General features: G+C 38.9%; 5 protein-coding genes across 5 annotated transcripts; 3 read left to right on the forward strand and 2 right to left on the reverse strand.

Annotated features, from left to right (window-relative positions):
• The first annotated feature begins 233 nt into the window (after nucleotides 1-233).
• Nucleotides 234-1,165, forward strand: LOC307236404 (hemoglobin subunit alpha-A-like). Its single transcript, XM_080008816.1, has 3 exons — nucleotides 234-394; nucleotides 628-835; nucleotides 932-1,165. The coding sequence occupies exons 1-3, from the start codon at nucleotides 300-302 to the stop codon at nucleotides 1,058-1,060; spliced, it is 432 nt and encodes a 143-aa protein (XP_079864942.1). The 5' UTR covers nucleotides 234-299; the 3' UTR covers nucleotides 1,061-1,165.
• A 1,626-nt stretch (nucleotides 1,166-2,791) lies between these two features.
• Nucleotides 2,792-3,654, reverse strand: LOC307236669 (hemoglobin subunit alpha-A). Its single transcript, XM_080009149.1, has 3 exons — nucleotides 3,495-3,654; nucleotides 3,121-3,328; nucleotides 2,792-3,037 (listed from the first exon to the last, which is right to left on the reverse strand). The coding sequence occupies exons 1-3, from the start codon at nucleotides 3,587-3,589 to the stop codon at nucleotides 2,909-2,911; spliced, it is 432 nt and encodes a 143-aa protein (XP_079865275.1). The 5' UTR covers nucleotides 3,590-3,654; the 3' UTR covers nucleotides 2,792-2,908.
• Nucleotides 3,655-4,688: 1,034 nt separating this feature from the next.
• Nucleotides 4,689-5,486, forward strand: hbba1 (hemoglobin, beta adult 1). Its single transcript, XM_080008811.1, has 3 exons — nucleotides 4,689-4,838; nucleotides 4,926-5,148; nucleotides 5,242-5,486. Exons 1-3 carry the CDS (start codon nucleotides 4,747-4,749, stop codon nucleotides 5,371-5,373), a joined length of 447 nt encoding a protein of 148 aa, XP_079864937.1. The 5' UTR covers nucleotides 4,689-4,746; the 3' UTR covers nucleotides 5,374-5,486.
• A 10,050-nt stretch (nucleotides 5,487-15,536) lies between these two features.
• LOC307236670 (hemoglobin embryonic subunit alpha-like) lies at nucleotides 15,537-16,304 on the reverse strand. The gene is made up of 3 exons (XM_080009150.1): nucleotides 16,187-16,304; nucleotides 15,844-16,051; nucleotides 15,537-15,751 (listed from the first exon to the last, which is right to left on the reverse strand). Exons 1-3 carry the CDS (start codon nucleotides 16,279-16,281, stop codon nucleotides 15,623-15,625), a joined length of 432 nt encoding a protein of 143 aa, XP_079865276.1. The 5' UTR covers nucleotides 16,282-16,304; the 3' UTR covers nucleotides 15,537-15,622.
• Nucleotides 16,305-23,206: 6,902 nt separating this feature from the next.
• Nucleotides 23,207-24,681, forward strand: LOC307236628 (hemoglobin embryonic subunit alpha-like). The gene is made up of 3 exons (XM_080009101.1): nucleotides 23,207-23,323; nucleotides 23,436-23,643; nucleotides 24,494-24,681. The coding sequence occupies exons 1-3, from the start codon at nucleotides 23,229-23,231 to the stop codon at nucleotides 24,620-24,622; spliced, it is 432 nt and encodes a 143-aa protein (XP_079865227.1). The 5' UTR covers nucleotides 23,207-23,228; the 3' UTR covers nucleotides 24,623-24,681.
• Nucleotides 24,682-25,204: the final 523 nt, after the last annotated feature.

The raw sequence follows: 25,204 nt of genomic DNA on the forward strand, positions 1-25,204 counted from the left end.
AAAAGAGCTATTCACATTTCCAGACCGAAGCAATTATCTGTATTTTCTGAGTCACCTCTGTGCGTTTGTTGATAGTCGTAGAGCGTCAAAAGCACTTAGGGGCGTTGTCTAGTCGAATTCTTATCGCGTCATTCAAATTGACAGAAAAAGTTACAGCAATTTGTTTTTTGGAGGTGTGGTTTGGACAGAACCATCGGGTGTGGCCACATTAGTTTTATATAAAGAGAAACTTACAGAATACCTCAAGCATAACATTGAAACATTTCCATACATCTGCGAAAGCTAAGAAAAATACAAGCATGAGTCTCTCGGGCAAAGACAAGGCTGTGGTGAATGCGTTCTGGAAGCTGGCCTCTCCAAGGTCTGCCGACATTGGTGGAGAAGCTCTGGGCAGGTATGTGGTGCTATTAATCCTACGTAATCAAATCTGTTTACATTTAGGTATTTTTCCTCCAAAATGCCTTCACTACAACAAAGCTTATTTTTTTTCACTGGAACTAAAGTATATTGCCATGCATTTGACATATTTCATTTTCTGTGGTGCTCGATATCTTCAGATGAAATATCCCATTTTCATCATCCAAAATTGTTTGTTTGCTTTTTTTTGTTTTTTTTCCATTTTCCCAGGATGCTCACTGTTTATCCGCAGACCAAGGCTTATTTCTCCCACTGGGACAGTCAGAGAGCCGGAACAAAACGGGTCAAGGCACATGGTGCAATTATCATGGAAGCGGTCGGTAATGCGATCATAAACATTGGTGACCTTGATAATTTTTTCTCCGCCCTGAGTGAACTGCACGCCTTCAAACTGAGAATTGACCCTTCAAACTTCAAGGTACACCAGAGAAAATGAATGACCATCCATTTTTGTGTGTTTTTTTAATTTTTATTTTTATTAACATGCCTTTTCTGCATTTCTTGCTTTCTGCAGATTCTGGCCCACAACCTTATCGTGGTCATGGCCATGCTCTATCCCAATGACTTCAGTCCCGAGGTCCATTTGTCGGTTGACAAGTTCTTTATGAGGCTAGCCCTGGCCTTGTCTGAGAAGTACCGCTGAACATATGCAGCCAAAAAAATAATAATTTTACAATGTGTCATACTATGCCAAAACTCTGTTTATGACAAGATCATTGTTCAATAAAGAAAATAATAATTGGTGTAATTTTTGAAACTTATTTGCACTTATTGGTTCTATTTCAACAATATTTATTCAGTTTTACATTTTTAAATATACATTTTATTTTTTAAAAACAAACCATGATTCATGAAACTGCACTCAGTGTGTAGGTGAAGATGCAAGTCAGTCAGCTACACTGGAGCTCATTTTGTCAGACTGTGAAGTCTTCGTCTATCCCGGGGTCAGCAAACATTATTAGACCCACAGAGATCACGGGGTTTGTGACCAAATCAATAATGTCATTCCATTTAGAATTATGTGTTCAAAGGTCTTTAAAAAAAAAAAAATCTTATATAAACTCAAAAGCATTTGGCTGAAACAGCCGAAATGACTAGTCGGTGGATGTGGATGAGAAGAAAACAGATCAGTCGGGGAGATAGCGCCATGGTGGTCATGAAGATAGTTAGGGATGGATTTCTGCCACTGAGAAGTGGCACTGAGCATGCCTTATTGGTGGCAACCGAATTAACCACAGAGGGCAAGGAAGCTTGTCCTTCTAGAAGAGATACCGACCGGAAAGACAGAATGCCAGGTTGATTTACATTTACATTTATTCATTTAAATGCTTTTGTTAAAAAGTGACTTAGATGAGAAAATAGAAATAATCAAAACATACATCAACCATCGGAGAAACCTCAAACTTAAGTGCCTGGGCACCTGTTTTCAATCAGATACAAGTGCAAGATAGCTGTAAGGAATTGGAATAAAATAGTGTTTTTTAGTAAAATAGTATTTTTATTTTTTATAATTTTTTTTTTTGTGTTGTATTGTGATGCAATATGATAAGTACTCATGTAGTTAGTCCATTATGTGAAAACAACAACTTAAAACTAGTCAACACCGATTCAAATGTTGTTGGTGCATTATCTCAATACAACAATTTAAAACTAGTTGACATCAAAAAAAAAACCAAGAATAGTCAACCACAGTCGTAGCTGGGATGGGATCAGGTGTTGGGGCGTTCCTGAAAGAGCAGGGTCTTCAGGTGTTTTCTGGAAGGCTGTGAGTGTCTCTGCAGAGCGTAAGGAGCTGGGCAGCTCGTTCCGTCATCGGGGCACCACGCACCAGAAGAGTCTGGATGGAGGCACCACCAGCCGCCGCTCATTTGCAGACCTCATGGAGCGGGTTGGGCGGGAGCGCGTGGCCCCGATGGAGCGATGCAGTGTGTGTGACCTTGTGCACGCTTTGGCGGGTTGAAAACCAGATTGATGTCAGGTATCTGAGGTGTAAGATACTGTACGTGAGGCGTGCAAGGCGCTCTTCTGAACCGGAACCTTATGGGGTTCCTCATCAGCTCCATGTGTAGCTGATGTGTTATTATATATTATGACTATGATATTCATGGAAGTTATTGAAGAGGGATACGGCAGTTTTTATTTTTTGCTGTTTCTCGATCTTGCTCATGGGAATTCATGAATAACTTTACTTGGCTCGAATTTAATATTAGTCCTCGTCGGAAGAAATGTTCAATGTGGAATGCTGGTTGGATGTTAAAACCCAAATATATTTTGAGACGCAAAACTGAGTAAGTGTGGCGTTGAAATAGAGCCAATGAATTTTTCATTTTGTCAGAAATACAATGTAGGCCTTGTAGAAAAGAAAATTAGAACATACGGTAATTATTTGCTTTATTGAGCTTGTGTCATCAAGTTTCTGTTAACATAGTATGATATCATATGAGTTGAGTTGCATCATTCAGTCATATGACATTTTTTCGTCTGCAAATGTTTAGCGGTACTTCTCAGCCAGGCCCAAAGCCAAACGCGCTAGGAACTTGTCAACCGACAGGTGGACCTCGGGAGTAAAGTCATCGGGGAAGTACATGGCCATCATCACAATCATGTTGTGGGACAGCATCTGCAGAAAGCAAGAAACACCAATGGGTTTATAAAATAATGTCACAAAAAGAGCAGCATGGCCACTATTTTAATTTGGTTTACCTTGAAGTTGGTCGGGTCAACTCTGAGTGTGAAAGCATGCAGTTCACTGAGGACTGAGAGATGAGAAATTAGGTTGTCGACATGGTCAATGGCTCCACCAACCACACTCATGATGGTTGAACCATGCTTCCTCACTTGGGGGGCTCCGGGACTCAAATCAGACCAGTGGCTGAAATAAGTCTTGGTCTGCGGGTAAACAACCAGCGTCCTGGGAAAAAGGAAAAACTACAATAAATATATGTAGATATACATTTATACACTCACACACACACACACACACACACACACACACACACACACACACACACACACACACACACACACACACACACACACACACACACACACACACACACACACAAAGTGCCACATACCTGGCCAGAGCTTCTGCGCCAATTTCGGAGCTCTTTGAACAGGCCTTGTTCCAGAAAGCCTTCACCACACTCTTGTCTTTGCCAGAGAGACTCATGCTTGCGCTTCTTCAGAGTTTTCAGTCGTATGGAAATCTTAGGCTGCAAAGATGCTTGTCAGGGTGTCTGCGGGGCTCTCTTTATATCAAATTAATCCCGGGCCCACCCATTTATCTTGTCCAGACCACACCCCCCAACAGCGAAATGGATGTAACTTTTGTTGCCAATTTTAACCGTGTAAGAATAAGATAAGAATTTAATTAATCGCCACGCCTAACGTGCTTTTGAGACTCTATGAGTAGTGACAAATAAAACACTCTGGAAAAGCTAATTTGGAATGAAATATGAAAATATTCATGAAATAAATATTTGTTTCATTTAGTGTCAAACCAGAAAATGAACGACGAAATCTTTGGCTTGTCGTGGTTGAGACAGAGGGTGTTTAATAACCCTGTACAGTAGTCGTGACGATGGGTATATTTGATTATTGAGCCTGTGTTAAATGAACATCATCGCCACGCAGGCCAACCACAGCCACGGCACCAACCAGTCCCACAAAGCAACAGAACTAAAGATGTGAGCTTTCTCTCCAGCGAATGCCAACGAATATGGAAACGGTCGACTGTGAACATCACAATGGATATGTCACAAAATAATACAGCGTTATGATGTTATTGTATAGTGCTGCACCTTTTCATTTGTGTAATTACTGGATCAAACACTTTGCATGAACACACCTTATGTTGCTCTGCAATTTCCATGATAATTTAGAGCCACCCTCTCCCTGTTTTGAATATAAAGAAAGATTAATTATCCAATAGTTAATAGTGGGTGTGGTGTGTAATGCGTCACTGAAAGGACTATTCAGATTCCCAATTTATGGTTCTTTGCTAAAAGACAAATAAAAACTTGAAAGGGACATTTGTCTTGAAAAGTCTTTATGAAAACAAATGTAATTCATTTGTTAAGACAAGTGTGAATAAATTGGACAACTGGTCTGCCAATTTTTGTCACAGTTTTGGCAACGGTTCTATCCATTTGGCCATCTTCCAGGACAGATGACAACCAGTCAACCAATTAGATCACATGCTGCGCGAGAGGCGGAGCAATCACATATCAATAAAATGTGCCCCTGAAAGCCTGGCCTCACAGAGCTTGTGATCTTCCTATTGTCGACTTTTGTTGCAGCAACTAGAACGAACCCTCCAACGTCAAAATGGTCGAGTGGACAGATGCTGAGCGCGCCGCCATCATTGACCTTTGGAAGAGAATCGACGTGGATGAGATTGGACCCCAGGCTCTGGGCAGGTAACGAAAACCTCAACGTACTCGTTTTCCAGCGTTTATTATGAGCTTTCAAGGAAACCCTACAACAAATTTGTTGCGTTGTTTCAGACTTCTGATCGTGTCCCCATGGACCCAGAGGCACTTCTCCACATTGGGCAACTTGTCGAACGCCGCGGCTATTATGACGAATCCCGCCGTGGCCGAGCACGGGAGACTCATCATGGGTGGCCTCGACAGGGCTGTGAAGAACCTGGATGACATCAAGAACACCTACAAAAGCCTTAGTACGAAGCACTCTGAAGTCCTGCACGTTGATCCTGATAACTTCAGGGTAGGTGACCTGTGTACATTTAAATGCAGCCCAACATGAATGTGATTCCAGAAAGGCTTATTAAATCCCTGATTTGTTCTTTATTCCACTCAGCTTATGGCCGAGTCCATCACAGTGTGTGTGGCCATGAAGTTTGGCGGCACCATCTTCACCCCTGATGTCCAGGAGGCCTGGCAGAAGTTCCTGTCGGCCGTCGTCTCGGCCCTTGGCAGGCAGTACCACTAGACTGAAGAAATCATATTAGATATGCTGCAGTTTGAGATGTGTTTCCAAAAGATGTCAAGATATGATATAGACCACTGGAACTGTTGCAGAACAATAAAAACTCAACAGAAACATATTTGTGTGGACTTCACTTTTACCTGACAAAATGACACAACACGTCATCTGCATTATGACCTCATTATATTTAAATATGTGACAAAATGTATCACAGATTAAATAAATAAAAGGTTTTATACTTCTAATATTGAATCTACAGTAATACACTGTTACCACTACTACTGTTACTACTACTACTACTGTATAATAGCGGTATATATTAATAACAATAACAATAATAATTTTGATCCTTTCAACGCAGGCCTATTAAACTGGTGGCCCGTGGGCCAAGTGTGGCCTGCGTATGAATCTAGACGGGCCCTTTGAATGCATTTGAAGGTTATCCATGTAACTGTAATGAGAGAAATACAGCATAAAATGTGTATTATTAACTTAAAAATGTGTATATATCATTATTTCAAACTTTTGATTTTCGAAGATATTTAGAAGAATAAGGTGTTTGCTTCTAAGGTGGAAATGCTGGCCCCCAACAGAATGTAGTAGTGGTCCGCTTTAAAGGACTGGATGGATCTTAGTCACTTTTGGAGGTTTTACATGACAAAATTACTTATTATTAATAATGTCATCTGCATTATGATATCCCTGTACACTACTACTACTACTACTTATAATAATAATACATTTTAATAACTAACTATTTTAATAACTAAATTTTCCTGGTTCTGTGAAGCACAGGTTACAGGTTACAAAAAGCAGCCATCTGCTTGTTGACTGTAAATCACGGTATGTTATTGGTATAACTCACCGTGATGCTTGTGGCAATACATCTCTACTCTCAGAGGCTTATGTATGACGCCTCAGTGTCAGTTATTTAGGTTGTGATACAAGGTCTGTACGACGCTGTCATGATGATCCACTCTGTTCTGCCCTCTGCCTATGTAAAACACATGTTTTTCTCATGGCACGAATTACACCATTCCCAAGTCTTCAATTTTAAATATTAGACCAGTAAAACATACATTAGTCAAATGATGTTTTATTTTGCAAATAGAGTGGTAAGTTTGGATGACAAGACGGTTCAGGTAATTATTTTATTGAACAGTTGTTTATTGAACAGTCCAAAACATGAGGGTAAAACATCCAATCAAAATATCCCACTATTTATAAAGATCGCACGACACGTAATAATTTTCGAGTACAAAAAATGGCAATCTTCTTCTTCGAAGAAATTTCCAATAAATCAAAAAAATATATATATTTACAACTTAAATGAAGTTGTCAAATGAAACAGTGTTTATAAAGATCGTCCTATATGTAATCCTTTAACACAAAAAAGCCAATTTTCAGGAAGCAAATTTTTTATAGACCACACGACATTTGTAACACATTGAATACAAAAACAAGGCCATCTTCACATAAGGTAAATAAACAAATGATTCGCCTTCCTTTTCTGTTTTTGTCATTTTTTCAAGTTTTGTAATATAAGTCACCATATTGGTGTTGGTGTCGCTGACCCGGAAGGAGCCACCTGAAAGGAAATTGTCGCTGGATGGCTAAAATATCTGTCATTAAGTCAGTAAGTAAGGTCATATTATATATTACCAGGTACGTGGTGCGTGACAGATATTGTGATCGTAACTGTAACATGCAGGTTAGGTTGCGCCACGTGATTTGTCATTTTTAGACTACTGCCACTACTGTTGCAGTTGTAGTTATCCTTGAGTTGGAATCTATTGTTATCGATCTATTATCTACAACCTTGGCAACGGTGGTCCTCATCGTCAATGTTGAAACTTTCCTGACATCCCCCGCACTTGACGCGTGTACATGTTTGTCTGTCGAACCAGTGGATGTTATTATGCCCACTGTCCATGTCAATAAAATCTGTCTGTTGTCCAGTGATCGGTTGATTTTGACTGAATAAATGTGAAATATCACAGAAATGACTATAGGCAGATTCAATCTTGTTCTTTGCTCCTTGTGTGTAAATCAACAAGTGCATACCACGATCCCTGCTTGATAATTGTACATGTATAACCAGAAATAGTTAATGCATGCATCATCATCTTTTAACAGTGATTTCTGGATTGCCTTTTCAATTGGCACAGCTATATTATATGACACACAGGCATACTGATCAACACCAATGCAGCCAGTAAACCGCTCAGCATATGTTATTTGGAATGTCGTATTAAACATAGTTTGCCTTCTTGGCAATTCGGTTATTGCAACATAATCCCTTCCTGCAACATTATCTTTTATTCTACCAGAGGTTTTTAATATCCCCATAAAGATAAGTTCATTTCATCAAAACATGGTCTAGGTCGTTTGGTGTCCATGCGCAAACATTCTGGATCTTGTTTTTAAGAACTGCTGTTAAACTGACTGATCGCTGCCGCACACAAATTGTGAATCGCCCTGATGAAATGAGCCTCTTAACACCGATACCTAGGGGGAATCAACAGTTATATTGAAAGGCTTTTCATCCACATAAACTTTTTTAATAGACATAATTTCAATATTTATTTTTGCTATTTTTTTAGTGTTTGTTTATGGCGCTTTCTCAATTTGTGATTCATAGCTTTTTTCAATTATTTTTGAATTCCGCTTAGTATTTTCTTTTCGAACAGTGTGACTGACCTCCAGGGCTGAAAGTTTCTGCAATTGCTTTTTTATTGACTTTAGACTCTACTTTTCGGTCAGTGAGTCTGGAACATGAATAAATACAGACTTTGCAATTATTTTATATCCCAAACATAAATGTTACTCTCAGTTCGTATTTTATTACACTTCTTGTGCGAACAACCTACAATTCAAGAACACAGTAAAATAGATAAATTGCTTATTATGCAATACAGACATCTATTGGACATGAACATCAATTTGGAATTTGACTTATTATGAAAGGTCTTGTCGCTATTTAACGCCTTCACCTTCCACTACGCCTTTTCTACTTCTATTTTGAAGCCCTCTACACTTAGCTGCACTTAGCTGCATGTAGATTAAATGTCCTTAAAGCAATCATCCATCTTTCCCTGTAAACCAAAACTTCTCATCGTTATAACACACCATGTTGTCTGCGGAGATAAGAGCTGAGCTCTCAGTGACGGACAGGTGACCATTTGGTGCCGTGTTTAGCAATCATGGGCACTGACGTGGGCGACGACTTTTTGTGGATTAGTTATAGTTTTCCATGCGCAGGTTTACTGATTTGCTACAATTCCATGAAATTCCTTATCCTCCTTATCCTTCTAAATCCCGAGAAAGGTTTGACGTCTTTCTGTGGTTAGTTATCATTTTTAAGGTCCTAGTTTTCCCAACGCATTCCGAGTAATGAAACGCAACGTGGACTCGCAGTTTGTATGTTACCACTCCCTCGAATCTCGCAAAGTAAGGAGCGACACAACACTGCACCTCACACGGCGTTAGATGTGAACAGAATGCCCACATTCACAAAAACAGCAAAAGAGAAAATATCAATGGAACAGCACCGACCACGTCAAGCAGGGAAGATGAGACACACACACACACACACACACACACACACACACACACACACACGTAATCTGTAACCACTGCAGAGCGATGGAGTCCACACCGCGCATATGAATGGACGCTTGTAGCCACAACCTGCACATTTAAAAAGAACTGGATGATGATGTCACAAAGCGTCTTACGACACAAACTCATCTCGCTCCACCACCCGAGCGGAGGTTTTACAACCTTGCCGTATTTATAAAGAACTGGACGATGATGTCACAAAGCGTCTTACGACACAGTCTCATCTCGCTCCACCACCCGAGCGGGGGTTTTACAACCTTGCCGTATCGGCGACGCACGGACTCTCGGCCGCCTCCGGTCAAATTTCCTCAGTTTTTCAAAAATTCCTGGATGAAACTAGAACCACAAGATGTCTGAGGCGTCCCGGTTCTAACAGGACCTCAACTACTAGAGTGAGTGTGTGAGTACTGAGTGAGCGAGTACTGAGTGAGTGATTGAGTGAGCGAGTGAGTGAGCGAGTGAGTGAGCGAGTGAGTGAGTGAGTGAGTGAGTGATTCGTGCAACCCGATTCACTCACTCACTCAGACTCGGAGTCAGACCTTGACTACAGCTCGGAGCGGGCTGGGTGAACGAGTGATTGGTTCAATCAGCTCCGGGCTGGAGAGCGAGTACGGAGTTGAAACAAGCGCCAAAGTGGTTTATTTTCTCACAGGTTTTTGTGAATACACTAATTCATTACATTTCACTGCATATATGTATGGAAGTATGTATATGTATGTGACAAATAAAAATCTTGAATCTTGAATCTTGAATCTTGAATTCAATGAACACATTTCCCCAAATACTGTCAATATACAAACTCTAATAATTGAAAAGATCACTACTTTCAACGAGTCCAGGAGTTAATCAATCGTGGATCGGACTATTTAAAAATAAAAATGCCCCCCAATTTGGACCCCTGTCTCCCTCTCCATGCCTCCCCCTCCGTACTTCTCTCTTACTTGCGGTGTCAAGACGCAAAACGTTATGTGTTAACATGTAAAAAGTATAGAATTTTTTATTTTTGACAAAAACATGATTATAAAATTAAAAATAGCCCACGGATCTATCCATCCCTCATTCCGCTCAAGCATTAAAGCCGTTGATTAAAAAAGGCAAGTACGTTTTGGGTCCTCCATCTGTCCTTTGAGGGAGCGATCGGGGCCCAATTTGGACCCCTGTCTCCCTCTCCATGCATAATGCAGATATTGGAGAGGAAGCGATCGCGTGTCCTGTTCCTCTAAATAAAGCAAATAAAAACACTGTGTTTTTATTTTAGAAGTATTTTATTTTACTCAATTTCCTTATTGAACGAAACAAAAAAAAAAGCAACGTGCAATACGGGGACACTCTTGGCATTATCAACTGATTTCTCTTCAAGATGAATGGTGTGAACGGAAGGGATATACGATTGCAATACTGGTTTATCATTTCCCTTGCTCTTTTCAGTTTATATCAGCAAATTAGAGACACACGACTGGCTTATGGGGCTGTGGCTTGATATTAATGGGTGTGTGTCTATCTGAACGTTCTGATAAAGACAAATTAAAATATGACACGCCAACCAACTTTTGAGCAACGCCCAAATTGGGGCAGCAGTTTCAACGGCAAAATTCATTAATCCATTTATTTATGTATTTGAAAGGACCTCTGCGATGAATACAATTAAATAATTGATAGTGTAGCATTTTGTTTTTATTATGATTATTATTGTTATTATTATTATACTGAGTGACTGATTAAATGAGTGAGTGAATACTGAGTGAGAGTGAATACTGAGTGAGTGAGTGAGTGAGTGAGTACTGAGTGAGTGAGTGAGTACTGAGTGAGTGAGTGAGTGAGTACTGAGTGAGTGAGTGAGTGAGTGATTCGTGCAACCCGATTCACTCACTCACTCAGACTCGGAGTCAGACCTTGACTACAGCTCGGAGCGGGCTGGGTGAACGAGTGATTGGTTCAATCAGCTCCGGGTTGATTGGAGCGAGTACGGAGTTGAAACAAGCGCCAAAGTGGTTTATTTTCTCACAGGTTTTTGTTAATACACTAATTCAATGAACACATTTCCCCAAATACTGTATATATACAAACTCTAATAATTGAAAAGATCACTACTTTCAACGAGTCCAGGAGTCAATCAATCGTGGATCGGACTATTTAACGGGGATGGTAGCTCAGGCGGTAGAGCTGGTGGTGTAGTGATCCAAAGGTTGCTGGTTTGATCCCAGGCTCCTCCTGCTAGCATGCTGTAGTGTCCTTGAGCAAGACACTTAACCCCTAATTGCTCCTGATGGCTGCGTCCGTCGGTGTTTGAACAATTGTAAGTCGCTTTGGATAAAAGCGTCTGCTAAATGTAAATGTAAAAAATAAAAATGCCCCCCAATTAGGACCACTGTCTCCCTCTCCATGCCTCCCCCTCCGTACTTCTCTCTTACTTGCGGTGTCAAGACGCAAAACGCGGACCAATACGCATATAAAAAAATGAGCCATACACCCCGAGTTTAAAAACCTGAACAACATGTGGAAAAGGCAAGTAGATGGAGCTGCCTACGCCCACCTCCATGTGCTGTCAGGGCAAAGTAAAAAAATAAATACGAAACAAATAAACAAACACAGAAATAAATATGCAAATAAATACATACGCAAATAAACAAACAGATTAAAAAAAAATGCGTAAATAAGTTGACAAACACAGAAATCAATACGTAAATAAATACGCAAATAAATAAATACGCAAATAAAAATAAATATGAAAATAAATAAAGAAACACATGAATAAATACATACTTTTTTTAATACGTAAATAAATAAACAAACACATAAATAAATATGTAAATAAATGCGTATCTATAGAGGAGGCGCTCACGGAACTACACTGTGCCAGACCCGCCCGGTCTGTTTGACGGTCACGTCTGGCCCGTGTACGTCAAACACAAGAACAAACATAAATAAATATGTAAATAAATACGTAAATAAATAAATACAGAAATAAATTAACAATCACGTAAATAAATACGTAAATACATAAATACGCAAATAAATAAATAAATAAATACGTAAACAAATAAATGAATCCATCAATAAATAAAAGCAATAATCCATCATATTATTTCCTTGGAAAATCCTATATTTGGTATTTATTCGATATTCATTTAATCGGTGCACTTTCTAAAAATAAAAAATAAAAAACGACAAATAGAAATGAAAATAGATAAATCAATCAGTCCAAATAAGGAATGTTTTGGGGAAAAGAAAGCGACCGTAGAGCGAACCTCTGCAAGCCACGTGTTCTCAACATGGGGTCCAAAATATAGATTATAGAGTAGATTAGATTATTGTTCGATTTTATCCAACTAACAAAAATATTCTCAGATTGGGCTCCCAGAGCCAAAGACTTACTAAATACAATCCTTGGCCGAATCTAATTGAGGGTTCTTGATGTGAAAACGGTTGAGAATCATCGTCCTATAGTGTGCCATCCTGGTACTGTTCACATTACTATTTCTCCGTACTACAGTTTCCGACATAATGAACATTAATTAGGCAAAACTAAATAGTGTGGTTCTATCCATTCTGAAAGCTGGAAGACTTGTTCCAGGGTTCCTCTTACAGATGTGAAAGCGTGAGAACGACGTCAGAATTCTACTGTGTCTGTTTGAGCCCTAATTTTTGATAAAGTTCCAAAAAAATGAAAGTTGCAATCACACTCCATAAACCATTAGTTCCCATAGATGACAGCAACATTGTGCATTAAACTGGTTTCATTTTCTATCTATCTATCTATCTATCTATCTATCTATTTGTCTGTCTGTCTGTCTGTCTGTCTGTCTGTCTGTCTGTCTCTGTCTGTCTGTCTGTCTGTCTGTCTGTCTGTCTGTCTATCTATCTATCTATCTATCTATCTATAATTAGATGTCCAATGTTATTATTGTGAAAGTGGTTATTACTAAGTTTTGTAATTGATAATTGTCATGTTTTGATGGAATGTTTCTAAAATAAGAATATTTGGCCTACAATTTGAGACAAAGCAATAGTGGTAAATCAACTGTTCATATGGTCAGGGCCGCCTCAATCTTTTTGGTCGGCCCTATGCAAAATGTTGTTTTGGAGCCTATATTTTGTGAAACTATTGTGCGGAAAGGGGGAAGTCCAAACCCTTTAAGGTGGTCCGGGGGCATGCATTTAACATTAAAATGCATCCGTCTGAAGCTAGATCTGGGAATGGGAATGGAAATGGGAATGGGAATGGGAATGGGAATGGGAATGGGAATGGGAAACCCCGGGGCTCCCCGACATCAAGAAACCCCTGAAAACTTACAGGATTTACCCAACCTGCATTAAACATCTCGCAAATACGCAGAAATGAGACAGATGCTGCATTTTCCCCAAAATAATTATTTTGAATGTTAGGAACAAATTTGTTAAGCAATCAAAATTGAGACAAATATCGAAACTGAAAAATACTAATCACATAAAAATATCCCTCCCCACCCCCTCAAAAATAATAAATTAAACAAATTAGGCCATATCACAGAATAAGATGGCACTTGGCTGCCAAGAGAGACCAGTCATTTTAATTTAAAAAAAAAAGGCTAAAATGGCAGGTTGGGGGCCCCCTGGTGGCTTCGGAGGCGCTAGTCCGCCGATAGCAAGAAACGGCCCTGTATGTGATGGATGTGATGTTTTAGTGCCGCCCGAATATTCAAGGTAACAACACATTTTGCGTCGTCCCGTTATTTTTTCATAGCGTGCATTACGGTCTCTCAACAAGCGCATATTTTAAACCAGTGTTTTAAAACAAACGAAGTGAAAGTTGGAATTGGAATCATTGTCTCGTCACTGCGCCCTGTAAAATAAAAGAATCCATATTGAATAAATAATGAATAATAAATAAATAAATAAATAAATATTGAATCAATAAACAGAAAAAATAATCAAAGAACAAATAAATAAATACATACATTAATTAATTACTTACTTAATGAATAAGTAAATTAATAATGAATGAATGAATAAATAATTGTAATTGAATAAATAAATATATCATGAATATTTTTAAATGAACAAATAAATAATGAATACATAAAAAAAATAATACGCCAATAAATGAACAATAGATAAACGATGAATACATAACGAATAATAAATAAGTAAATAAGTAAATAAATAAATAAATAGATAGATAGATAGATAGATAGATAGATAGATAGATAGATAGATAATTAAATAATAAAGAAAGAAAGACACGTGTGAGAACGTGTGCGTGCGTGTGTTCTTGTTGGTGAGCGTGAGTCCGTGTGTTCGCGTTCGCGTGTTTGAACTTGAGCCTGATCTCTTGTTTGATCTTTTTCTTTCTTTTGTGCCCCACGTGGTTTTCGATAATTAAATGTCTCCCTCTGCCGGGAGCTCTCGATATTACAGCAAACGCTCAGAAACGTTTGGCCAGGTGAGGGCGCTGTTGGTCTACACAGGACCGCTGTGCGCTGCGACGACAACCTTTCGCCTCTTTAAATACACAATTAACACGTGGGATCTATCACAAAGTATATATATCGACATAGAAAAATTAGATTTATTTTTACAAAATGTATTTCAACTAAGAGACAAAACAGTTGAGTATAGAATAGAGCTGCTTGATACGATGGAATCATCATTTTGGGAACCGAGCCTTCATTCATTTTATGAATTACAATTTTCATTTGGGCTCATAAGCAACAGATTGAGAGAAAATAATAAATAAAAACACAAAATAAAAGTCTTTCTTATTATATTTTCAAAAGTGACTGTGCATTACTGTTCAAATTATTTATATTCCACATTGCATGATATTAATTTTGATATAGCAGCGTGAGTATCAGTGAGTGTCACTTCAAATATAAAGAACAAAACCGCAACTTAGTTCATATTATGATACTGTATGCCCGAAAACACTTGATCTCTCTTGACCGCCACACTGAAGGCTACTGTGCTGTTCAAAACGGACTCAGCTTAAAATAACCCTTGAACCCTTATTTACCTACTTTTTCTATTTTTTAAATTTGTCAGATTTTTATTTTATTGTTATTTCTATTTTTTATTTTTTAAATCTATCATTTATCTTGAAAACTATAAACTGCTATAAAAAATTTTGTGGTTAACTGACAAAGGACCGTTTAAACAGTTGGGTTCTGACTGAGCTTCTCGCTTCTTTTATTAATAATAATAATAATAATAATAATAATAATAATAATAATAATAATAATAATAATAATAATAATAATAATAATTATAGCTTTATTAATATAGCACCTTTAAAAACACAGTCTACAAAGTGTTTTGACGGATGAAATAAAAGCAGAGTGTTCAGATCTTGAGATCATCAGTTCATAAATTAGGGTCCAGTAGGTCTCCACGGGGGAAAAAAAATCTCTTGAATCTTGAATAAACTTTATTGATATTATGCATAGCTCTATACGCATACGTTAATTAGAAGGCCAATCGATATGCTATTTTCTTAGCAATAAAAGTGAACAATGATGTTTCTCTGACACAAGACAACACGAGACAACACTCGAAAACAGATATATCTTTCCATTTCAGCATTTATTCATCATTAATTGTAGATCAACATTGCAAGACGAAGATCCTGCGTGCATCCACCATGCTGCTTGAAAGCTTATCGGTATTTCTCAGCAAGAGCCAGAGACAAGGCACAGAGGAACTTGTCCAAGGACACGTGGACCTGTGCAGTGAACTCATTGGGGTACTTGATGGCCAGGACCACGAGGATGATGTGGCAGAGGATCTGGAAGACAAGTAAAGTATACATGAGTGTTCAGGCATTGGCACTGGACTGCATCCATGTCTTTGGAATGCACAGAGGTTTATCCTCCTCACCTTGAAGTTGGCGGGGTCCACTCTCAGCTGGAAGGCGTGCAGCTCACTGAGGGTGAGGAGGCCTTTTTCCAGGTCGTCGATCTTGCCCACGGCCTCACCCACTCCCATCATCACGACCTTGCCGTGCTTCCTGACCAGGGCTGAGCCGGGACCCAGGTCCTTCCAGTGGGAGAAGTAGGTCTTGGTCTGGGGGTAAACCACCAACATCCTGAAATAAGAAGAACAACATGTTTATTTCAGGCAGAATCTGGGAAGCATAGCACTTTTTGACCTGGTAGAGGTCACCAAGTATGACATAAATAAATGTTTTGTTATTCTGACAATTGATTTCATTGTATCTTACCTGGAGAGAACATCGTTTCCGACATCTTCAACCTGTATGGACACCTTGGCCCAGAAGGTCCTCACGTATTCCTTGTCCTTATTGGAGAGAGTCATCTTATCTGTTCAACAGACTGTACAGAGAACTGAATTCAGTGGTGAACTCTGGGACCTTATATACATGAAGTGCTGAGTGGGTGCACCCGTCACCACCTCCTAGGACACCACCTCCTAGGACACACGTCATGCTGGATGATCTCGAAAATGATAGGAAGGCGGCTTGTAAGAGACAAATGACACCCTGAGGCCTTTTTTGAAAATCATTTACTTCAACTTAAAATTGAGAAAGCTAAATTCAAATTTCAAGTTTAATTCAATTTCAATTCATATTTGATTTTGAAAAAGCCTTGAAAAAATATATTATCCGATGAGTCCGATCAAAAAAGAAATATAAATTAAGAAAAAAAACAACTAATAATAATAATAATTATATATATATATATATTTCAAAGCTTACTCACATTATCATTCCTTATTATATTAATGTTGCATTATTACAGTTAACAGTATAGGGTCTTAATTGATGCAAAAACCTTAATTGGCATTTATTGAGCTTCCAAACCCTGCTGTGCGTTTATATTGAAAGGTGGAATAGACAACTTTTCTTGCTTTTACTTTTATCATTATGAAGTTATTGTTGATTTCACAGTGTAATGGCTATAGAACAATGACATCATCAGCATTTAGATTGGTTCCCTATGGCTATGCATTTGGGACTGATTATTTTGTTCTTCATGGCAGTCACATGCCAAAAAGTAAACAATTCAAACATGTAGGTAGTGTTATTTGATTTTTCCACTTATTCTTTCAGGATATTTGCGAGGAATTTTTAATCTCAACTCTACCTCAAAACGGTTTTACATGAAGCTGTTTGGAAAAAAAAAGGGGAAAGCAATCAACTCTATTTCCATATAAACCCTAACTGCTCCCCAGGCACCTCTCTCTACATGGCAGCCCACCGCTCCTAGAAACATCAGGTACTAGGATGGTTAAATGCAGCGAAATTGCAAATGTCCCCGTTGAGGGACTGATAAGGGTATATAAATAAATAAATAAATAGATAAATAAAATAAAAAAGGAAATAAATATAAATAGTGGTCCTTGCTGTGATGACTAAACATTTCCCCGGGCCTGGTCTGGGAATGTAATATGTTTTTGAAGCTATAACTTTTTCATATCCACGTTTTTAGGGCGTCAACCCAGAGTGAATGTGAAAATGACAAAATAGCCTCCAGTGGCGATGCTAGGAAATTGAAAAGTGGAGATAGTTTAGGGATAGTAAAGTTCACCCTCTTTTCACTGCATGTGCCTTTCAAAAGTCTTGTGTAAGTCTACTGCCTGGTAAAATTGAGTATTTTCAATCAAAAAGGCTGTTCAAGTAAATTACTGTTTTTAAATAACACCCGAGGATATATTAGGTTGGATCAGCAGACCAATTCCCAATTCACAAGTCAAGTCAAGTCGAGTCACACTTTATTTATAAAACACATTTCATACCAGGGCAAAACAATGCGCTTTACAAAGGAATACAAAACAGAAAGAGATACATAGTTGTCAGCTGGTCATTACAAAAGAATGCCCCTGAAACAACAGCAACAACAAAAGCAACAGCGGCAACAAAGACAACAAAAACAACAATAAAAGCGACTCCAACCACAGCAGCAACAACAGCAGCAGCAACAGAAAACAACAAGAGCAGCAAGGGGTGTTACCATAGGGCGTTACCTTCGGGCGTTACCAACGGGCGTTGCCAACGGGCACAGACCAAAATGTCTCTGGATGCATTTGGATAGACCTATAACCAGTCAGAGCATTGGATAGACCTATAACCAGTCAGAGCATTGGATAGACCTATAACCAGTCAGAGCATTGGATAGATGTATAACCATTCAGAGCATTGGATAGACCTATAACCAGTCAGAGCATTGGATAGACCTATAACCAGTCAGAGCATTGGATGGACTTACAACCAATCAGAGCACTGGATAGACCTATAACCAATCAGATCAACAACCTGTGGTAAATTAAACTTTCACCAAATCCTGTCAGAAGTACAACAAAACACTTCTCAGCAACAAAAGCTTTTTAGAGAAAATTTACCGTCCAGTTTCTTTCATACTGTCACAATATTATACATCATCATAGCGGATTCAACAGAACGATCCACATCAGCGGCAGCCATCTTGGTAAGGTGTCTCAATGGCGACAGCGGATACAGACACGCCCCATATGTGATAAATGGCTGTAGTTGGCCCGACCCCGGTAAGGTCGGGTGGAAATCTGTTTGAATGGGAGGCTGGCTAGACGTATACTGCAGAGCGAGTGAAACATGAACTGCAGATTGGTCTGGTTTCCATGTTAAGGATTAATAGGATTCAGGGACAAAATTAGTTAATACAACTTTTGTTGTTATTTTCATTAACTTAAAGAAAATTGTTTTTTTTTTATGTTCAAAGTTAGTCAAACCACGAGGACATTCACTAGTTTGTTTTAAACGTATAACACATGTAATTATAATTAATGTCTCATTTAACGTTATGTCCACATGTTTTACATATTAAAGAGTGCGTAGATTTTTCGCAATTTGAAAGATAATAATTGCATTTTCATGTTTTTTTATCGCTTACGGGCTGAAAAGGTGTACTTCACGTGACGTCAACTGCCCAAATATAATGTGAAAATTTGAGGAAGACTTAAGTTAATAAAGATGAGACATTCCAATAAAATACAAGATCCATGTTGTGTGCTTTTGAGAAGGGTTTGAGAATTGCTTGGAGTAGTTCCGTGTATCACCCAACAAGTGAAATGAGAATATTTATTTGATTCCATGTTTTTTGCTTTTGATTTTTTTACTACAAGCGCAGCACTGCCCCTGCACCACAACCTCTGCAAATGATTGAATAAATCCAACCATTTCAATTAATTCATATGAAAGATAATTTTTTCTTTATCAGTCAATACCAAAAAAAAAAAAAAACGTGCACTGGCCTTTCTGGAGGAGTCTGCTGCCAGAAGTTTCTTGAGACTTATCTCAGCCGCAATGCAAACGCCTGGAGCTTGAAAGGGTGTAGACGCCCCAGTGCGTCCAGATAAGTGTTTCCCACTGGTCCTCAGCTGACTTTGCCCTCCATGCCCTAAACTGGGCTCCGCGGCCCCCCATGGGGTCCCTGAGGGGATTGCAGGGGGTCTGCAGCAAAAATATTATTTCACACACACACACACACACACATACACACGCACACACACACACACACACATTCACACACACACACACACACACGTGTGTGTGTGTCTTTAGCACAGTCCACATGTTCTCGATGGGGTTCAAGTCAGGACTTAGGGAAGGGCATTCATTCTAGTCTAATTTAGCCATTCCTTTACTACTTTTGATGTGTGTTTGGGATCATTGTCCTTATGGAACACCCAACTGCATCCAAGACCCAACCCTCTGGCTGCTGATTTTAGGTTTTCCTGAAGAATTTTGGAGGTAATCCTCCTTAACTTTTTCATTTGCTCTCTGTAAAGCATTGGTTGCACTGGCAGCAAAACTGGCCCAGAGCATAATACTAATAACACCACTTTTTTTTTTTTTTTTTTTTTTTTTTTTTTTAATCTTTATTTGTCACACGGCACACACTCCACAACACATGCACTCATGGCGACCAACACATGCACAAATGCTTCATTCGCAGTTCATGGTGGCCGGTGAAATGACTTGTCAGCAAGGGTGGGCAGCATACAAAGCCGTGGCCGGGGACCAGTTACAAAAATATCTGTTGCTGGTCAATGAAGCAAGTTTTTGGTGGAGGTCCTTACGTGGAGGAATCCCCATGTGAGCACATGCAAGCTCCACACAGAAAGGACCCTAATCTGAATACAACCTACCAAAGCACAGTGCCAACAGCGCCCCAGGTGGGAATCGAGCCCACGACCTTCTTGCTGAGGCAGCAGTGCAATGAACTGTGCCACCGCACCCACTTGACACTAGCTGTGGTGTTTAAGGCCTCACCTTGAGGCCTCCATACATTTTCTTGGTCATTGTGGCCAAATAGCTCCAGTAGGCGCCTTAAGGTGCCGCTTCTGGAGCAAGGGCTTCCCTCTTGCACGGCAGCCCCTCAACCCATGGCGATGTAAACACTGACACCTGTGTTCCATCAGCTTCTATTTCATCGCAGACCTGCTTTTTGGTGCTTCTTGGTTGACTCATGACCATCCTGACAAATTTCCTCTCAGCAGCAGGTGATGGCTTGCCTTTTCTTCCTGATCGTGGCAGTGACACAACTATGCCATGCACTTTATACTTCCAATAAGTTGTATGCACAGTTCATCTTGAGACCTGTAGCTGCTTTGAAATGAACCCAAGTGACTTTCCTGACTTGTTCAAGTCAATGATCTGCTTTTTTTTAGATCCATGCTGAGCTCCTTATAGACTTTCCCTTTGCAGTGTTTGTGGCTGCGTCTCATGAGTGTATTAAACAAGCCCAATTTAAATGGGCTCAGAGAAGTCACTGACTGCAGTCAAAAACAATCACCCACAAGAAGTTAAGAGGCCATGCCATGAAGCAAATTGGATTGACACAACTTTCTACATCACCAAAATTGATAATTCAAGTTGCTGAATGTATATTTTGACTGAGCAGATTTGGTTACATTTTCAGAAGACCCATAATAAATTCATGAAAGGGTCATGATTCATATATGTTTTTTGTGACAAAGAAGAATGTGCTCCAATAATATATATATATATATATATATATATATATATATATATATGTGTGTGTGTGTATGTCTTCAGCACAGTCCACATGTTTTCGATGGGGTTCAAGTCAGGACTTAGGGAAGGGCATTCATTCTAGTCTAATTTAGCCATTCCTTTACTACTTTTGATGTGTGTTTGGGGTCATTGTCCTAATGGAACACCCAACTGCGTCCAAGACCCAACCCTCTGGCTGAAGATTTTAGGTTTTCCTGAAGAATTTTGGAGGTAATCCTCCTTCACTTTTTCATTTGCTCTCTGTAAAGCATTGGTTGCACTGGCAGCAAAACTGGCCCAGAGCATAATGCTAATAACACCACGTTTTTTGTTTTTTTTTAATCTTTATTTGTCACACGGCACACACACCACAACACATGCACTCATGGCGACCAACACATGCACCAATGCTTCAAATGGTGGCCGGTGAAATGACTTGTCCTTCCTCTGGGGGGTCAGCCAGGGTGAGCAGCATACAGAGCCCCGCCCAGGGACCAGTTCAAGTTCAAGTTCAAGTTCAATACAAAAGTATCTGTTGCTGGTCTGACAACAATGAAGCAAGGTTTTGGTGGAGGTCCTTACTGACATTACATGGAGGAATCCCCCTGCTAGCTCCACACAGAAAGGACCCTAATCTGAATATAACCTATTAAAGCACAGTGCCAACAGCTCTCCAGGCGGAAATCGAGCCCACAACCTTCTTGCTGAGGCAGCAGTGCAATGAACTGTGCCACCGCACCCACTTGACACTAGCTGTGGTGTTTAAGGCCTCACCTTGAGGCCTCCATACGTTTTCTTGGTCATTGTGGCCAAATAGCTCCAGTAGGCGCCTTAAGGTGCCGCTTCTGGAGCAAGGGCTTCCCTCTTGCACGGCAGCCCCTCAACCCATGGCGATGTAAACACTGACACCTGTGTTCCATCAGCTTCTATTTCATCGCAGACCTGCTTTTTGGTGCTTCTTGGTTGACTCATGACCATCCTGACAAATTTCCTCTCAGCAGCAGGTGATGGCTTGCCTTTTCTTCCTGATCGTGGCAGTGACACAACTATGCCATGCACTTTATACTTCCAATAACTTGTATGCACAGTTCATCTTGAGACCTGTAGCTGCTTTGAAATGAACCCAAGTGACTTTCCTGACTTGTTCAAGTCAATGATCTGCTTTTTTTTGGATCCATGCTGAGCTCCTTATAGACTGTCCCATTGCAGCATTTGTGGCTGCGTCTCATGAGTGTATCAAACAAGTCCAATTTAAATGGGCTCAGAGAAGTCACTGACTGCAGTCAAACACAATCACCCACAAGAAGTTAAGAGGCCATGCCACAAAGCTATTTGGATTGACACAACTTTCTCACCAAAATTGATAATTCAAGTTGCTGAATGTATATTTTGACTGAGCAGATTTGGTTACATTTTCAGAAGACCCATAATAAATTCATGAAAGGGGCATGATTCATATATGTTTTTTGTGACAAAGAAGAATGTGCTCCAATCATTCCATCACAGAAAAATTAGAGTTTTCTTGATGATTAGAAACCCAAGACTGCCATGACAAGCATGTTCTTTACAAGTGTATGTAAACTTTTGACCACAACTGTACATACAGTATATATATATGTATATGTAGATATGTATGTATGTATATATGTATGTATGTATATGTGTATATATGTATATGTGTATATATATACATATATGTATATGTGTATATATATATGTATATGTGTATATATGTATATGTATACAGTATGTATATATATGTATATATTTTTATGTATATATGTATATATATATATATATATATATATATATATATATATATATATATATATATTTATGTATATGTGTTGTTATTATTATTATATGAACTACTTATATTATTATATATTTTTAAATATGAAAAATTATTCTTATAATTGTATTAATTTCATCAATTCATTGCAATGCATTTATTATATTTGTTTACCCCTGACTCAGACTCATCAGTATAAACTGTTTAGTCATATACCATTAATATTACAAATCTGAGTGTCCCGTGATGACCTGGGGTGGGGTTGGGTGCGGTGCGGTTGGGTGGGGTGCGGGTGGGGGGCACAGCAAGGATGCGCTTATTTTCCACGGGTGTGAATCTTGACCGAACCTCCTCACTGATGCTGCCTTTTTCGGAGGCGGGGTCGCAAGGCCATATAAATAGAGCCCTGGTCCTCACGATGGCACTGGAAAGCAGCCTGCACGACGCACAACCTGCAAAATGGGTTTCACAGCCAAAGAAAAAACCCTCATCAAGACCTTCTTTGCCACAATTTCTGACAAAACTCAAGAAATTGGGCACCAATCACTGGCACGGTAAATGACAATTATACATATTAAAAGAAACGAGCAAATAAACAGCGTTCCTTGGCCTACATGCAGATGACAGGTACGTTCACCATAAACCTTTCCCTCCCTCCCTCCTCAGCACCATCGTGGTCTACCCCCAGACCAAGACCTACTTCGCCCACTGGAAGGACCTCAGTCCCAACTCCCCCAATGTGAAGAAGCACGGCTACACCGTGGTGAAGGGACTGATGGATGCCGTGGACATGATCGATGACCTGGTGGGAGGACTGCTCCCCCTCAGCGAGCTGCACGCCTTCCGTCTGCGCATCGACCCTGCCAACTTCAAGGTAAAAGGATATCCAAAAGATAAAAGATAAAATTCAGATATTTAATGCTGGACGTTTTAATGACACAAATTAATGTATTAATTAATTAACTAACTAATTAGTTAATCAATTATTTGATTTATTAATTCTATATTAATGTATTGATTAATTGCTTAGTTAATTAATAAATTAATTCAACGGCCAATTAATTAATTAATTGATTGATTGATTTATCTGTTTGTTTATTTATTTTTTTTGTTTATTCATTTGTTTGTTTCTTTATTGCTTTATTTATTTGTTTGTTTGTCTGTTTATTTATTTGTTTATTTGTTTGTTTTTTGTTTGTTTGTTTGTTAATTTGTTTGTTTGTTTGCTTGTTTATTTATTATTTCATTGTTTTTATTAATTTATCTGTGCGTTTATTTATTTATCGATCTATCTTTCTATTTATTTTTTTATTGATCTATTTATTTATTTATTTATTTATTCATTTATTTATTCATTTATTTATTTATTCATCCGTAAATTTATTTATGTTTGTATTTATTTATTTATTATTCGTTTATTTATTTATCAATTTATTTATTTATAATTCCAAATATTCGGTTATTTTCCGTTAGACGGTGCACATTAGGGCGGTGGGGTTACACGGTGCAGATAGTAAATATACAACACAATTTCTTCATCATTAAAAAAAAACAACTGAGAAATAGCCAACGCAAGGGGAGGAATCTCCCACAGAGAGTCGTGCATTCCCATTCAATGCCTGCATGGGAATGGGCTCTTTGCATGTCGAGCCTGTAGATACATTTTATTAAAGTTTATAGTTAATTTCTGTGCTGTTCTGAAATGTTTTTTCTTTTCCTTCTAGATCCTGATCCACAACATGCTGGTGGTGCTGGCCATCATGTACCCCAATGAATTCACCCCTAAGGTCCATGTGACTCTGGACAAGTACTGCGCCAAGGTGGCCCTGGCCCTGTCCGACAAGTACCGGTAAACACGGGAAGCGCTGCGGACCTTCAACCCCCTTGTCGGAAGGTTCCTTATATGAAATAAAACAGCCTAAACAAACAAGCCTCGTTGTGGAACTACAACTTATTTTGTCCGTCTGAATGTCTGTATGTCTGTCTGTCTGGAGAAACACAAAGTAACACCACAGTAATAAATACTACAAGGTCTTTCCACAGAAACTCTTATGGTAAATACTATCGTGCATTTCAAAAGGGGATTATTTATTCATTTTTCCTGACATTATCAAATGATGACATTATTAAATTAATTGCGTATTTATTTTTTTGTTTATTTTTTTATTTGTCAGTTAGATTAGATATTTCTTGTCATTGTAACATTATAAATAAGCGAAGAATGAGAGATGCCTTTTCTATGTGGTTGGATACATACTGTAGTGAAACAGTGAAAGAGTAAGAGAGAGAGTGTACATAACATGAGAAAATGGCCCCAGCCGTTGAAACTTGCACCAAAAAATGTGTCCAAATGTTGGACAGAGTTATTGAGTATTATAGGAATTATTGTATTTAGTCTATTTGAGAGGAACAATAAATACAAATTAGGATAAATA

The sequence above is a fragment of the Zeus faber genome, assembly GCF_960531495.2.
Source record: "Zeus faber genome assembly, chromosome: 11".
Lineage (NCBI taxonomy): Eukaryota > Metazoa > Chordata > Actinopteri > Zeiformes > Zeidae > Zeus > Zeus faber.